Source organism: Chelon labrosus (assembly GCF_963514085.1).
Source record: "Chelon labrosus genome assembly, chromosome: 5".
Taxonomy (NCBI): Eukaryota; Metazoa; Chordata; class Actinopteri; order Mugiliformes; family Mugilidae; genus Chelon; species Chelon labrosus.
In genome coordinates this window covers 21036916-21054974 of record NC_140341.1, presented here as the reverse complement: position 1 = coordinate 21054974, position 18059 = coordinate 21036916, and the positions used below count along the sequence as shown (strand labels likewise).

At 42.2% G+C, this 18059-nt stretch overlaps 1 protein-coding gene across 1 annotated transcript in view; it reads left to right on the top strand.

The window, feature by feature from the left end:
- LOC311487991 (E3 ubiquitin-protein ligase SH3RF3-like) overlaps window positions 1-17168 on the top strand; it is a 93519-nt gene extending 76351 nt beyond the window's left edge. The window contains exons 7-10 of the mRNA XM_084544488.1: window positions 1276-1553; window positions 3908-4233; window positions 10047-10420; window positions 12186-17168. Coding sequence (XP_084400614.1) covers window positions 1276-1553; window positions 3908-4233; window positions 10047-10420; window positions 12186-12354 — 1147 coding nt within the window. The 3' untranslated portion in view covers window positions 12355-17168. The remainder of the gene's footprint in view (window positions 1-1275; window positions 1554-3907; window positions 4234-10046; window positions 10421-12185) is intronic.
- Window positions 17169-18059: the final 891 nt, after the last annotated feature.

The window sequence follows — 18059 nt, the reverse complement described above, 5'->3', positions numbered from 1 at the left end:
TGCCAAAGATGCACACGCAGACGTGGACGTAGACACACATGCATGCACATTTTAGAGTAAGGGCATCACAGACAGTCAGCATTGGCCTTCTGTTTAAAATGCAGCTTTAATATGAACATTATTATTCTTGTTGAAATTGACCAGATTTCATGTAATAATCTATTGGTGCATTAGGATAATTGTTGCCCTGGATCCATGTGATCTTTTTTTTATGTGTTGAAATGGCAAATAAATCTTGCTCCGCTCTGGCAAGAATGCAGTTTAGGTATGTAAGATGACCGTCTCTTAAAATTCTATGAAGTCTTTAAAGTTTAAAGTTTAGCAGCCTTCACAAGCCCCTAACCCAATGCGTGCCATAAGTGGTTAGAAGTAGTGTAAATGTGTGATGTCTTTCGGCCCAAAGATTAAAGAATATAGGAATATCTTTCTCTGTTTCTGCTGGTAGAAACACACACACCAAAAACCATTACGCTGTATGTGTCTGACGGGAAGTCGATGAGCAGCCATAAGAGTGTGAATACCGCTGCGTCAATAATGTTCAGCTCACTGTTCTGCCATTCAGCACTCTGCAGACAGAAACACAAGCAGCCTGCAGCACCATATATGTTACAGCAGGGCAAATCCGCCGGTCAGATAATAGCACTTAAGTTCCTCACTTTGACAGAGTTTACATGTAGTAGTATTATATACTGCTGGTGACACTGGCTCATCATTAACATTTTGTACTGAACAAGACTATAGGAGCATACAGCCATAGCTCTGTGAGTTTGTACATAGACATGTATAGAGCACAGCTAAATCCTCCTAATATAAATTTGATAGCATGATCACTGTGACAACTCAATATACTAATAAGCATATAAACATTTGAATATCATAAAATGCAACAACCAGATGCAAGGCCAGCAAAATTAAGTCAGGATTGCCAAACACTGCAGTCATTTGAGACCGCTTCCAGAAGAGAGTCAGTCCGCATAGACCTCCATGTTAAAATGTTCAGCTGTTCATGGTGAGCTTTAAAAGGCTCTTCAAAAATCCTGGTGGAGGTTTCATTCATCTTTATATACAGTCTATGCTTAATTACAGCGCTAAGGACGAAGATCCACCAAGTTATTACAATTCATCCTGAGCATTGCATAAGACTTTATGGCAATCCATCACTTAAATTCACAACGTTTTGTTAACTTACTACTAGTGCTGATGAAAGAAAAAAATCAATAAATATCTATGTCATCAATAATCAGTATGTGTCTTTCTCCTCTCTGTTCTTTAAAGGGCTCCGTTTGGAGTTGGTGCTACCCGGGCCTCATGTTTGTCCAGTCCCGTAGGTGGGAGTGGGAGCAGTCAGGTGGCGGGGAAGATCTCCGACCCTTCGACCCCAGGGTCCCCGGGGCCCTCTTCGTCCCGTCCCTCCACCCCTCTGGTAAACTCGGCCAACTCTGTTAACAGCATCAGTCCGGCATCCTCGCCGCAAACTGCCGCCGCCCAGCTGAAGAACTGCCTGCGCTCCAGTCAGCATACGGTTAACCAGGCACGCACTCCCATGCAGCTGGGTAAGCAGAAACACACAGACTTGGAGAAATACACATTAGTCATTTTTAAATCTACATAATTACACTTGGTTCATTAAACTTTCAGAAGCTTCTGTTTGCAGTTGTGTTCCTGTTTTAATGGTTTATTGATGCATTTCATGTCCACTGATAATCATGAACAAACAAAGTGACGCAGCCTCTACATATTACAGTAGATAAAGGATCAATATTCTTTCATACGCATAAGACAGAAATGAGAACTCATGAAAAACTAACTGCTGTTCTGCAAAACAAGCAACCGCATTTAACTCTGCTGAAATGAGTGAATTTTCCTCAAAGAAATGTTCAGCATCTTAAAAGAAATGTGTCTGTCTCTGGTACTCTTACAACATTATGCCCTACAGTAGAACTGCGCACCAGGATGCAGCTGTACGGCAGGAGCAGGTCATTTGGGACCTTGCAGAATTTTAGCCCTTTTAGTCTCTGATCGCAGTATAATCAAATATTCAACAGCCATTAATTCAAGTAGGTACTACACCATGTGCAATTTTGCAGGTGGCCTCTTTAACCTCCTGTTTCAACACAAACTAGCAAACAAATGAATCAGAGCTAAGAAACGTTTAATGGGTTCTCAAATAAATGAGGAAACCAGGATCCCGTTAGTAGTTCACATTCCCAACTTGACCAAAAGTATGTAAATTATAATACCTTAGTGAATGGTTCTCTACTGTTCATCCTATAGATGGCGGGCAGGCCAAGGTCAGGGGTATCCATTCAGGGTCTTCTACACCAAACATGGAAAATCTATTTTCTATAGGACGCACTTCAGGGAGAGCATATAGCTTGCTACAAAGAGCGTTTATATTTTTGCTTTAAGGCAAATTAAACTATGATGCCTTTGTAAAATATGCTGTAAATGTAATCCTGCTAACATATCTAAGAGGATATTATCTATATGGGACATGATCCTCTTGAATGTGTCTTCATGTCAAACTGCTCACACTGTCTCTGCCCTATCAACTGTAAACATGACAATAGTTGTATGAGAACATACTATGGCTCAGTGGGTTCATTTAGGACAGTTGCAACGTTACTGCATGCACTCAAGTCTTCACAGAACAGCGACAATGCGTAGTATTTGAATCATGCGATGTTGCTGTTTGTGCCACAAGCACCTTCACACACAATCCCCAGAAACACACGCACACACCTGTGTCTGTACAAGGTCTAGATCGTATCAGCCTTGTTCTCCACTCAGAGTCTATTCATCCCTCCTACATCCCTTTCTCTCTTTCCCTTTGTGTCGTTTTGAGAAAATAATGGGGAAGGTTTCTTTCGGGAGGCTGAAGAGTACACACTGTGAGAAAGCTGCCAAGAATAACGCACATTCAGGCGTGTGCACACCCACGTACATGCGCACACACCCAAGCGAACACACGGCCTCACAAACACACAACTGAATGACATCACCGTGCTATTCGCTTTATGGAGGCGTAATGACAGAGCTTCTCCTTTCTCTCTTCGCTCCTTTCCCATTTTCTCTCTGTTTCTCTCTTACGCTCTTTCTCTCGCATTCACACAAACACACACACACACACAAACACACACATCTGGTCTCCATTACAAAATAAAGTATGTGCATAGTTCTGGCGTTTAGTGGTTTTATCACATGATCAGCGCACCTCTCTGTGGATTTCTGCTGCAGTGTGGAAGAGCAGGTGGCTAGCAACCCTGACTACGTGTGTGCGTGCATGCCTGTGTGTTTATGTGGGTGTGTGTGCTTTGTGCACTTTTATCCTCATGAGCACCAAATGTCCTCAAACAAACTGGCTTTGTAAATTTCTCCGAACTCGAGACATATCTATCCACGTCTTTTGCTGGGGTTTAGTTTAGAGTTTCTGTGCTTGTTGTGTCATTCCTGTTTATACGTTTCAGACTACATTTTATTCTGTAAAGTAGACTACACAAATTTTGAGAGACGCATAGGTCAAACATTTTTCTGTGTTTACATTTGAACTTTGTATACTTTTAGCGAAGTGCCGTAGCGTTCAGATTTACCAGATTAGCCCGTTCTCGTTCCTTTGTCGCTCTATTTCCATGGACCAAATGTTTAAGTGATGTGAACTGATTCATCCAAGCTAAGAAAGTAAGTTGTGAATAAACAAGTTATACAGAAAGTAACGGTTTCATTTTATCTCTGTAATTGACTGACAGCCTAAAAGGTGCTTCTTTGCTTTCATTTCACACATTTATTTTAAAATCATGTCCCTCCTCAGATATTAAGAGCATTTATAAAATACTGACATGTTCCCTTGCAGGACTAAAACTAAAGCTGTAGTCAGTGAAAACACCTCTCACTTTTGTTTGTGTTTTAGTCCACAGTCCCCCTGCTGGAAGCCCTGAGCGCCCCACGGTGGCCATCTCTCCCCTGCGTCCTCAGAGCTCCTCCCCCTCGCGCTGCTCCGGCCAATCAGGTCGTCCTCTCTCCATGGTGTCTCCAGGGCCCAGCTTAGGGCCTTCGCCCCTCTCCTCCCCGGCTTCGCGTCCCATCCTCCCCCTCTCCTCCCCTCTCTCCTGTCTCACACCTCCAAACGTGTCAGCGGTGCTCCTCAACGGCGAGCCAGCCAGTCCACTGCAGCCGCCATCGCCGGGCCCCTCCCACGCTCCCACCCAGGGCGCCCTCGCACCCAAAGTAGAGAAGGTGAGGCTCATACGCACCATTAATTACATTACCACGTATTAGCAAAGATGTCACCAGCTTGTTTTAATATTTACCTATGTGCTCCAGCATTTGACAACCTTTGAATGGGTTTATTTAGCACGATGCCGATGCATGAGCTTCAGGTTTTCAGAATCGTGTGCATAGTTTATTAAAACTGTGGAAATGTCCATTGCAATTTCCTAAGCTCATACAAAATTTTTCTCAATTTGGTCTGATCCACACCAAGGAGTACTGATTAATTACCGTGTAAGATGCTGGAAAACAGACACTCCTCACAGATGAGAAACTATGGAACATTTAGCTTTACTAAAAATGATTAATTGACTAACTGCTAAACACAGCAAGCCCTAAATCTGGCTCCCACTGTCAATGAATGAGTCAGAGAAGAGACTTCCATATAGCAAGCTAATGTTTACATTTGTGTTTTTAATCCGCACCTAAAATCAGACCATAATCCTTCATTCCAGACCACCCAGCTACTCTACTATACACAGATAATGAGGGCAAGAAAAAATACCTGGTGCCTTTCCAGACATTTGAATCATGCTGTCCATACTCCCCTTATATAGCTTAATTAACTTTAACAACACGCCAGTAGAAAAAAAAAAAAAGGTGTTTTGTCTTTCAGTTTTCACAGTTTAGTGGGTGTGAAATCTGTGTGTGTGCATACGATGCTCCAGTAGTCCTCCTCTACCTCAAGTAAGCGTCATTCAGCCAGGCAGCTGGCGCGACTGCCGAACGCCGTCCCTATACGTTGGAAGAACGGCTGTGTTGAAGCTGTGGATGTTAAATCGGGCTGCACTGACAGTGAAGGATGACACAGAACGCTCGCATCTGTCTCAGCTCCATTTGTTTCACTGTTGGCTCCAAGCTCTGGGACAGCTAATCTAACTACATGGCTAGCTGACAAACAGCTCATTGACTACAGAACAGCAGGCAGGGGCCTTGTTTATGTCGTCAGACTCAAAGATAGCTCAGATTTTTATATTTTAGAAGCTGTACTAAGGATTTTATTCATAGTACTGAACATGTCATAACAAGTTAGAACATGGTATCAGTTTGTTTGAAACTTAATTTGTTAAAAATGAGGTATCCATGTCCTTCTGATATAAAGTAATGCTCACTACTAATCAGAAAATGATACAATATATGTTGTTGTTTTATTTTTAATGAAATGTCTGTCCAGAAATCTTGTATTAGGAGGGTTTTTCTCAGCAATGACAACCTGTCTAACCCAGCTAAAATGAGCTGCTGCTGCACGAAACAACCTTACATTATGGAGTTTTCTGTAGCTGAAGCATCCTCTTATAGTCTAAACACGGTTAGTTTAAAAAAAACTGTCTCAAAATATCATGTTATTCCTGTTAGTGTTGAGGTTAACCCTCATTTATTGCATTCCTTTGTGGCATTGGGCTTGGCACGGCACAAACAACAGGTCTGAAGTCACGGCGTTGATGAGGCTGCACATAGTCAGACTGTGATACGGAGGAAACGATGAAGCAAGTATGATAAGTGTCTGGCAGACACAGTTTAGGATAATCTCTGTATGACACACAGTCACTCTGTCTGGAGGGCAGACGACATTACGGACATACATCTCGCTGGACGCCGCGTGTAGACTGTTTCCAAGAAGTCTGCAGTCACAAGGCAACTGCCAAGGAAAAGGCTGTCAGAGGTGCTGGCAGGATTTCAGCAGGTCCTGAAGCGTCTTACTCAGTTTTCATTCTGTACATACTGTGGTCTTTTTGCTATGTGCTGGTAACGGCACAGTCATTTTGTTTGTATATTTATGGATGAGAAAAAGTAGTGTTGGTATTAAAAATAATGCTGGCACCTTATACATAAACTAAAGGCTTTTGTTCTAGCGCTAGTATAAAGAACAGAACATAGTTAAATATGACGTTACCATGATCCATTTGACTTGTGGCGTGGCGAATGGGCTTTGTCCCATTTCATTTGTGGATTTTCCTCAGGATTTATCTTTTTGTAAATTCACCCTACAACTATTGAGCGTGGGTGAATAAAATGGCAGAGCAATTAGCTTTGTGGGCGGACAGAAACTAGCATCCGGTTCATTTCTCTCCTATTTACCCTGAACAATCTTTACAAAGGTGAAGCTTGAAACCATCCCTATTCAATGGAAGACATGGGCAATAGGTATATATGTCTGGGTGTGATTGCATATTTATGTGTAGCTTTGCTTTTTTTTTTAACATTTAAAATGAAAGAAAGCATAAACTCAGTATATTTGCAGACAAGTCAATTACTTTTAACTTGCATGTCTCGTTTAAAATCATTTGGAATAAATGTGAGTGTTTGCTGCTCTCTGGTGGTTCAGTTTGGAACAACACCAGCAGATTGACAGACAACCCCATGCTGGCAGGAGGCAGATTAAGCCTTTAAGCCTGCAGATGAAAGAAGAGCTGGAGTGATTATTCACTTTTTGTGTGTGTCTCTCTCAATCCTCACCTCTATTTTTCCACCCACTCTCAACCTTTTCCCTCCTACCGTTCCTTTTTTGTATCCTCCCTTCTACCTCAATCCCTCCCAGAGTCTTTCTTACGTCTTACCCATCAATCTTCTTTCATCCACCTTTTTTCCTCATCTTTATTCACCTCTATCTTCTCTTCCTTCTCCCAAGTTAGATTTTTAGACAATCTTTATTTGTATAACGTGAAGAAAATCAGTTTTGCTCAATCATTTTATGTCTGTATATTTCAGTACCATGTCAGAGAGCATTAGGGATAGCTGTACCGTATCCAGACAGTGAGCGATGGTAGGGTTATTTTTGAAAAATGAGATGGCAAAAATAAAGAAAGAGAAGGATTTTTTTCGGGTTCCAGTGGGAAAGGCTCGTCTCTTGTTGGAAGGTAAAGCCAAAGAATGCATTGAGTTTTGTGTTGCGGCTCTCAAAGTGTGAGTCAAACTGCTTTGCTCAGCAGTTTTTTTTTTTTTTTTTTGTCTGTACTGTTCCACCTTTATACTGAGCCTAGTCATTAGGACGCTGGATTTTTATCATTCACCGTCTTGGTTTTGACTGGATTTTGATGAGTTGCTGTGAATGATATTTGGTAAAAATGTTTGAGCGGTTTGACACAACATTTTATAATTGCCCCCAGCAGTTTTAAGAGAGATTTTTGTCTCAGACGCCAGTGTGCTTGATTAATCTGACCATTATTTTCTCAATGAATTGACTGATCTTTAAAATTTAAGAAGTGAAACGGGTATCTTCTTTGTTGATGTCATGTCCGTTTAGTGTGTGACAGGCATTAATGTTAGAAGGCTTCATGTTTAGTTTTGTTTAGAGACATTTAGATGATGACATGGTCCACATCTTTGAAAGGAATGAGCGTTTCATTTACTGTGTCACAATAATCCATTTGTTCCTGAACGAATGCCATTATTACCAACCTCAGTAGCTGGAATTAATGTAGTAAGTGAAGATAGCAGAGGACCATTGTAATGATACCACTGTTTGAAAGCATCTGAGCTTGTAGAATAAGTTCTTTGCTGTCAAAGTGCCTTTTACACAATAGTTAATAAGAAGAAGAACTCCTTCTGCACTGTTGAGATCTGGATATTCCTGGCAGATCATTACTTTGATCATCTTCTATATATACTGACAACGTCTCTTAACTTCTTTTTACAGGGTCGTGCAGCACAGGCAGGTTTTACTTCAAGTCTGCTTCAGCAGTCGACAGTATTACAGAGCCATCTGCAAAGGCTTGCAAATGTGCTGTGACAGCTGGGCAGACCTACCACAGGGCCCAGTCAGCAGTGGTGGCTGACAGTACAAAAATAAATGATGGAATAGATGATAGATGAACAGATAATGAATAACTTGCACTAAACTCATGAGCAGTGTGTAATAGAGAACCTGTTAATTATAATTATGATAATAGGACGTCTGCAGACATTTTTCTTCCAGGGTCACAGGTTTTGTGATCAAAATGTGAGCAACTGCGATCGCTCAGACAAGAAGCGTTTGCATGAGTTGGTGTGAAAGCTGAAAACTTACATGTACAGAAACAAATGACAGAAGTTGAGAGAGTTAAATGAGAGAGCTGATGCAGCCTTAATACATACACCGATCAGCCACAACATTATGATCACTGACACGAGAAGTAAATGACATCTTGTGACAATACAAACTCTTGGACCTGGCGTTCATGTTAATGTTATATAGACATGTACCACCCACCTAGACCAGACCAGGCACCCCCGCCCCATAGCAATGACACTCCTTGATGTCAGCAGCCATCCCCAGTAGGATGCAGCCTGACACACAGACACACACACAAAAACGGTTTAGGAACAACTCAAAAAAACATGAAGAACATTCTCTGATGAGTCAAAACTGTTTTGGAGGCACCTACCACCAACTTACCTACCTGTCCAATATTAGGAAGTTGGCCATAATGTTATGCCTGATCGGTGTGAACACATAGATGTATTTTATTTATTTATTTATTTATTTTTATTTAAACTAGTAAATAGATGAGCGATGCTACATTTAGTCTTTTCAAAAAGATCCAGCTCTTGATCCAGCAGCCAGTCTGTTAAAGAGAAGGATGGCTGAGGCTGAGATACAGCTAATATGAGCTGTCTCTGAGCATTGCCACAAAATGTAGTAATCACACTCAGGTTTGCTTAGTATTGATCCATGTTGTCACGGCAAGCTGCATGAGTTTGACTGAATGGGCAGTATTATACAGCTCCTCCACAATCAATCACAAATAAAGCCTGTATGGATAAGTATGAATCTGCCTTTGTAACTGCCTTTGTAAGTGCCATCAATACAGCATATTCAGCTTCACGTGTAATGAACTTGAAGAATTGTTGTACAATCTCTGAGCAGTCCTTTTGCACGTGTAATGAACTTGAAGAATTGTTGTACAATCTCTGAGCAGACTGAGCAGGCTTTCACACTCTGGGCCCTTATAATTACTCACGTCAGTACTAGTTCTCTCTCTGAGCAATGAGTGAAGGACGGGGAAGGAGAATCAAGTCCCTTTTTTCATTTTGTTGTGTATGGCTAACCTCAAACTACTTGTTCTGCTCACAGAAAGCCTTGATTGGCATCTAAAAGACAATTTTCCTCCGTATCTATGTTACGCCTTATGCTTTCCAGTTGTCCGCATGTTCGGTGCGTCCCAATTTCTCTCTGAATTGAGAAAACATTTACTAAAATATGATGTTCGATTGTCAAACTTCCGCACAAAGGTGGAAACGGGATACAAACAGGATAATACGATCAGGTGATGACATTTGATATCCAAATGATCAAAGGTTATCTTCACTGCAATATCATGATGTTCTGGCTTAAAATCACTAATTTGGTAACATTAGATATAGCAATGTTGGGGTTTTGTTTTTGGTCTAATATGACTGGGATACTCAGGAAACCATCCTTAGTTATACCATAAAATTCAGTGTCCCTAAACTATAATTAAAACGTTGCAAGTTGAAAAAAACAGCTTCTTCATCTGAGGCCACAAAGTCCTTATGCTAAACTAAGATAATCTTATTCAGCTCCATACTTTACAGAGTGGTTTGTCCCTCCAACACAGGGACATAAAAAATATTTAATATCCCTTTCCTCTGCTCAGGTTTACAGTACATCATCTAGATGAACGCTGGGATTTCTCTTTCTATTCCAGTGAAGCTAATCTATTTTTTCCTGTAGTTTTCAGGAATAAAATTAACTTTTATCAACTCTCAGTTCATTTCTTGTCTTGTTCTTCTCTTCCTCTGTGCCTCCATCTTCTCATCCTTCATTCCTCCATCCTCAGAAGGAGAGGAAAGCAGGGGGTTTGTTGAAACTCCTGTCTGGGGCCGCAGCCAAGAAGAAACCTCGCTCGCCCCCGTCCTCCCCGCCCACCCACGACCCGTCACTGGCAGGCCATGGCGCCGTGGCCACCGACGCCGCCCACCATCCCCACCACCACCACCACCACGGACGCTCAGGTTCCTGTCCGATGGCGGCGTACGGGCGAGCCGGCTCCTGTCCGATCGAGAGCGAGATGGGGGGCGCGATAGGGCTGGAGCCTCTGCACAGGAAGTCCGGTTCCCTGGATACCAACTTCCCCATGTCGCCCCCGGCAACACGCTCCGGCAATGCTCTGATGGTCCTCCGGCCTGAACCCAAGCCCCTGTCGAGAGAGAGGTGAGCAAGGCTGAGCAAATGTGTGAAGTGAAGCAACACTTCGATCATGTGTAATACGTTCTGACAGAATGGTGTAATTTTCAGTTGGAGTATAATCTAACAAACATAAGCGTATAACGAATGAAAAGTCATTAGTGCTGTGATCCTGTTAAGAAGGACAGTAAGAACGCGGTTCAATTGAGATGACAGTCTAAGCATATAAGCCATCATCCATGTCCTCATTGTTGGTGCATCATCCAACAGTTCAAATCTGCAGCTACACTAAAATCTGTGAGCTCAAGTCCTGCAGTGCTGAGCACGAGCAACACTACTACTGTGAGACATCCTAGATCGTTCTTTTATCCCTGAGAAATGCAGCCATATGCATGTCTGGAAGTCCTGCTCACATTCTGACACTTTGTGCCAACGTTTAGAAAATCATTACAATCAGGAACAATCAGGACACTTCAGTTGTGTCAGAGGATATGAAGGTAAAAACCCTTTTATGGTAGCATGTGAGAGGACAGTCCAGGGAGAGAAAGAAAGCAGTCTTGTCTTACCAGTAGGTTGATAAATGACAAATTCAGTGGCACACCACACCACACAGACACAGTAGTTATCATAACATCTGATAATCCAAAAACCCGTGTTTGACTTTGGTGGTTTTTGCTACAATTCATCAAAGCCCAGTGAAAGTAATTTGGTGCAAGTACGTTCATGTTGAACAATTTAACTTCATCGTCAAGTTTTGGGGGTGATCTGGACTCAGCTGGTGTGCTCTTTCATAAGCGGAGATTAGCCTGATTCATTCAGAAAAAAACACACAACCGCTATTAGAAATGATCACCTGAAAGGGTTTTGTCCTTGTAGTTGTTCACTAACTAAATAATAAATACATCTAAACAAGAATTACCAAATATTAAATACGAGTATGCTGTGTGTAATTCGGTCATAAACGTGGGTGGTTAATTGTTGATGAATGCAAGGAGCCATCTGGAGTTAAGTTATGTACTGTACTGTACTGTTTCCTCAATAATGACCAGTGTCTTTATTTCCCATTATTACTGGAGATTTTCTCTGCTTCATCAGGGCGCGTATGACAGCTTCCAGGGTTTAAGTTATAATCTGAACTTGGTGCAGCTCTCTAAAAATGTGCAGTATTTTTTGGAGGTAGACGTTGGCGTTTATTTACATTAAGAGCCGTGGTCAGATCTTGATACGTATTTCAAATGTCAAGTGTGAACAGATATTCATGAGGTTAGTTGTTCAGGACGCTTTTAAATAACCATGTCTGAAGGGTTACGGCTGCCATTCTGTACATACATTCTTTGATCACATGTAGAAATGAATTTAGGATACCAGGAATCCCTGCACTAGAAGAAAAGGCAGTAGATCGATGATGGCTGTATCAAACCCATAGTGTTGAGACTAGTTGGCTACAAAGCTGCATTCTTATGCACATATATACAAACTTAAAACATCAAATGCAGTCCAACAACTTTTTTTTCTTAGTTCTATAAAAGGTATTATGGAAAATCAAGTATTCAAGGCAGGCTGACCACGTAACAGGCCTCAAAATAAAGCAGTTATTCAACTCCATTAAATGAATGGACTGTGGAGAATCTCAGGAGTGATGTTTCCTTCAAAGTCACACCTCTCCCTGTAGTTAGAAATATCCTTAGAATACTTTTTCTAAACTCAGTATTATGGGAGAAAACAGTGATCCAGACTGATTGAATTCTTTTCCAGCGTGTGATGTTGACCTCTAACTGTATGTGTGCGGCAGGTATCGTGTGGTGGTGCCCTACCCTCCCCAGAGCGAAGCGGAGATCGAGCTCCGGGAAGGAGACGTGGTGTTTGTTCATAAGAAGAGGGAGGACGGCTGGTACAAAGGCACCCTGCAGAGGACGGGGCAGACCGGCCTGTTTCCCGGCAGCTTCGTCGAGAGCTTCTGAACTACAAAAAGGACACACGCTGTTCCTCTCTCCGAGTCACAAAAGGCACACGGACACAAACATACACAAATGTTGGGCTGATAGCGGTTTCTCTGATTTCCTCTGTTGGCTTAAACATGCACAACAGGAAGGAGCTGATACTTACAAAATGTAGTTGTCTGGATTTAAGTGGAGGATTTTGAAGTCCCATTTATTTTCAAGGTGTTATTTATAGGTTTTCCCAGAAAAATCTCTCAGGCAATACGAGCTTGAAATGAAAATATATTTAAAGCTTTAGTGCAGAACTTTTGTCTCCCCCTTCTGGCAGTGAAAGTAGTCACAGAAACACTGCTGACATGAGCGTTTGATGCATGGTCTCCAGGCTTGTGTTCAGAAATAGTTACAAAAATACACAGACATTTCCACAGCTCGGTGACAATAATACATTTAGGTAATTATTAAAAGGCCGAATATTTTACACATGCCATCCTGTCCATGAGCAGTAACATCTGTGTCTGCCCTCCTGTGTCTGCTATACAGCCAGGAAAAACTGCACATACATCCACAGATTTGTCAGGCTAGGGCATAAAAATTAGGGTGATGAGTAAAATATTAATTTGGCTACATTTTCCAAAATGTGGACATATTTCAAGCCTCGTGTCTCATCGAGCACATTAGTAGATATTTATCATTTTAGTTTGAAAGGCTTAAAGGATCCATTTGTATGTTGAGATCACATATGTACCTGAGGACTTGAATATAACTGACATTGGTTTACATTTAAAAGTCCTGCACTAGAGCTTTAACACTGTCTCTAAACATCATTATTGGTACTAGTCTTCAGAAATCGACATCAGCCCAACTAACTCACACACTGTTTAGGAAAGCTAGTCCCGGCTTCGACCAGCCCAGTCCCACAGGAAGCGGGCCAGCTTTTCCCGTCACTCACCCAGCGACGTGTTTCCAGAATCGTCTCTACTACTGAAGGCACACAGACTCAAAGAGCACAGAAAGACCAACCTCCCAGCCCTCCTCCTCGGCATCATCCACCAGCAAACGCGAGCACAAAAAGCATCAGCTCTGCTTTTTCCACTGAGACCTCAGAACTTGACTTCGGGTGCTTTCTGTGATTGAAAAGTGAAAAATGTACGGCCAGCTGATGAGGGAAGAGCCTGCACTCTCAGATCATCGTAAGCACATCTCTCACTCCACGTCTGATCCGACAACAAGCACATGTTTCTTTTTAACCCGGTACATGTTAACAATGCATGTAGCATTATTATGTTTTTTTAATATAGTCTGTGATGTCACGCCGTGATGATCTGTCACATCAGTTTTAATTTAAGCAAAAAGTATGAATTAGGTCATTGATTTATCTATTTATACAGAATATCTCAGATAAATGTTACGTTTATTAAATTAACTCTCCACAGACAACCCCCCACCTCCACCTCCACACACACACACAGCTGGATTCTACTATAACTGGCTTGCTGAATGTAAAAAGGAGCAGAAAGTTACACCAAAACTCTTTTAAAGAATTCATGTCTATTTATAAAAGTTGTTTAAAAGATTAGAAATGCACTTGGTAATATTTGATACAACCTGCCAGTATATCTGCATATACAGTATTTTACACCTGTACTTACTTGACAAAAGGGATTTCCACTGCTGCTCGTCTCGTCCGTCCATTTCTAGTGCAAACATCTTTTTTTTTTTTTAATTTATTTTTGCTTAAGCAGTCAATTTACTAAATCTCAATCCAGTCTTTTTAAAATGTGAAAAATCGTGAAGAAACCAACGAGAGAGAAAACAGAAACCCCGTACCAAAAAATCCAGTCAATTCTGCCACACAGATAACTAACAGTTGTCCCTCTTCCTTTTTTTTTTTTTTGACATACTGTCATCAGTTTTTATCTAAATGCAGCAATATGGTGAATAAGAATAGACGCTCATGGGAGGACGTACGCGTTTTTTTCATCAAACAACTGCCAGCCTTCGACTTTTCCTCAACCTCTAACAGGTATTTTTGTATCGCTGTAGTGAGCGTGTGGTCGGCCTGCTTCTGTGAAACTTTTACATCCTGAGCGCGGCTCGTCTAGTTTACATCCAACCATCTACCTTGTTCCCTGTTTGTGGAGATAGAAGCACAGAGAGTGAGAGGTCAGCGGTGAAGGAAAACAGAATGACCATGTGGACACGGACAAGGCTCATTCATTGGTCGAGCACTCTAATCGTAAACAGAGTCTGTTATTGGTTGGGCGTTGTTAGGTCTCCCTTGTTAAAGGCTTCTACATTATGTCGCATGGGGAAGAAAAGAAGTATAGAGAGACAACACTTAAATAGAAAACACAATACGTGAGCAACACAAACTGAAAAAAATGGCACAAAATGACTTTTTAGGTTCTTCAGCAGAAAGCCTTCCAGAGTCACCCAAAGTCTGGAGGATTTAAACAGTCTGGTAATCTCAGTCCTGTCATTCTATAGAGACCTTGCAACAATAGTTCACCAGAGGAAAAGAAGCACAAGACAGAAACAAACACACAGTGGATAAATAATACACAAAAGGGATTTTTTTTCCCCCTCCCCAAGCTAGATCTGATGCGTTGCCCAGTATATTATTATATCAGTCAGCCACAACATTAAAACCACCAACCAGTGCAGTGAGTAACATTAATGATTTCATTATAATGTAGAGTTCTTCTGGAAAACTGTGTCCTGGCATTATGTTATGTCCTTTGATACGTACCACCACCTCAGCATCATCAGAATAAACATCCCAATGGGAAAAGCACAAGTGTGTTCCCCAGATAAGTCCCAGGACATCCACGTGATGTAAACGTGAAGCATCAGACCAGATCACCTTCTTCCACTGCTTCATTGTGGGTGTTTTAAGCAGCCTGCAGTGGTCAGTATAGTCATCTTGACTGGCACTATACGAAACAAACTCTGATGCACTGTGAGTTCTGACTCCATTCTATCAGAACCAGCATTATTTTTATTTTTATTTTTTTAGCATTTGGAGCTACAGTAGTAGCTGTAGCTGTCAGTTGGACTGGACCATGTGGGCCAGCCTTTGCTCTACACGTGCATCACTGAGCCTTGTCCATCCGTGACCCTGTCTCTGGTTTATTTCTTTTCCTTCGTTGGAACACTTTTGATAGGTACTGACCACTGCAGACCAGGAACACCGCACAAGAGCTGCAGTTTTGGAGATGCCCTGGCCCTTGGTCAGAGTCCATTAAACTCTTCCACTTGTCCATTTTTACTGCTTTCAACACATCAGAGGACAGAATGTTCCCTAGCTGCCAAACAAATCACACCCGCTGACATGTGCCACGATAACCAGATAATCTGTGTTTTTCACTTCACCAGTGACTGTGACCGGTCGGTCACAATGTTATGGCTGACTGCTGTAAAAAAGCAGAGGAGTGAAAGGAATTAAAAGTACCAATTAAAATATAATATTAAATGAATAACAAGAGGACAGGACGGTGCTGAATAAATTATGTGTCACGATAACGCTATAAATATGTGTAAATGAAAATAAGCTGATGAAATAAACAATAAAACATCAAAAACAAAGTACAAAGAAGGACACTGATCAGAACCAGAGACAGATCAATGCAAAATAACAGGACATTAAAGAGAAACTAAAAGTAGACGCAACTAGGGCGACCTCAGACCTGTCACTGTGTTAGCAACTCTGACCAGTGACAGTGCATTATGGGTAAAGATTATTTTCCTGCATCAAGTCACAGCTCACACGATCTAGTGTCATGGTTATTATCAATATTCCATACAAGTGTATTCGACTTTCAGTGGGAGTTTGGTTCAGTCAGGTAAAAGTTATTTATCTAAACGCGTCTCCATCGGTCTTCAAACCCCAGTGCCTACAAACACACACACTCTCACTATTTATCCTAGGCTGACCCGTGCCCTAACTCTTTCTCTGTACATGCGTAGACACGGTGAGCCCACTGGTTGTTTTTCAATCGTTGCGTTTGGCTCGACAATAAAAAAAAAAACAAAAAAAAAACAGCAGACCCCGGAGCGAGCTCTGCACAAACCCCCGAGCAGGGTTCTTATTTATGTGTTTGTACGCCCTCCCAGCTGAGGACTCTAATTTCTATTGAGTCAAACTTAAGCACAAGTCCTCGTTTTGTGTTAGACGTCGACAGTCTTTCCCGTTTTGAGGGGTTTGATGCTGTGAGGGGAAAGCGTTTACAGCAGTCAGGAATAAAAACCACCGCAGCGTGGTGGGCTAACTTGAACCGCCGGCTTCTCCAAACATGTTTTAATTACGTGACGCCACTCGCCTCAGCTTCTTGGTTGTAAATACCACTCGGCTTGGGAAATGTAACCAAGCTGCCAACTGCAGTGGTAATTCCCACTGGACATGAACGCAACATAAAACATTGCACATTAGTGTTCTGCTCAGTTTTCAGTTATATGGAATTGTCCGTCCTTTACTTTTTGTCCTTTCAGGAAGCCTGAGCTCTCACCCTGCCATCTTGAACTAGATGTTGGCCATATTTGTTCCTATGGATACTTATGTGTGTTTGAGACAGAGAGAGAGAGAGAAAGAGAGGGTGGGAGGAGGCCTCTGTATGTAGCTCTTTACAGAAAAAAGAAACTTTATGAAAAAGCTCGGTGCAGCGTGGACGCTCACGCCTCGCCGAGACCGAGTCGAGATGAAAACAGTGGTACGGTGAGAGAGAAGAAAAGAAGTATATATATAATTCTATATTGTGCAGAATATTTATAGGCCTTTTGTGCCATTGAAGTCATGCTCTGTGCTGGCGACGCCCAGCGCTCTCTACCATGTGATCATTATACATCGTCTTGTACTGATGACCCGTGGTTGATTTGATTGTTTTTTCATGTCAAGTGCATTTTTCGCAATAAATGCCTTTGTTTTAAAAGCGATTCCCAGTGTCTTCCTGCAGCTTCCTGATGGAGATGGAGAGGGAAATGACACACTTGTGAGCGCTGATACGAAACAAACACATTACCTGCATGGCCCATTAGGACTTCACGGATGCCCCTGAGAGGATATCACATCATATCCTGCTCTGATTCTAATTATCTCCACTCGCAGCGTGCTCATTACGAAGCCTCACCAACAGGTTTCCAGGTACGGTCGTCGGACGGAGACCGTGACTGTTATCCTTCCACACAAATAAAGCTGCCTCTCCCCCTCTTTTCATGCCTCCCTCCATCTTCTCCTCCCATTTCTCTCCTGTCCATCGTCTTCCTTTCTTATCGTCACCTTTTTCTCTCGTGTTCTGAACTCAGCACTGGACGGGGTGTGTAATTGGTAATTTCAGAGTGTCGCCAACGCTCCCCTTAAATGACAACCTCATCTCTCCAGGAGTCGGGCCTGTCTCTGATGATCACCTCCATTTGCATTTAGAGTGACTGGCAAAAGGTGGCAGGTGTGTGCGCGCGTGTGTGTGTGTGTGGGAATGTGTGCGTCCGATCGCAGGTGTACGACAGCAATCTGTGCTGTAAGCCCACTCAGAAACACTTGACTAACACTCAGGCTGCTGCATTTAAGTTGAAAAGAGGGCAGCCACATTTAGATCCTTCAGATTTCTGCAGCTCGGAGATGCTGTCCCCCTCCGCCAGGAAAATCTGGTAAAGAAATCAAGCACCTAGAGCGCAGACAGAGGTACTCAGCACGGCGTGTCTTGAGTGAAACGGTTCTCCTCTGGGTGTCCTCT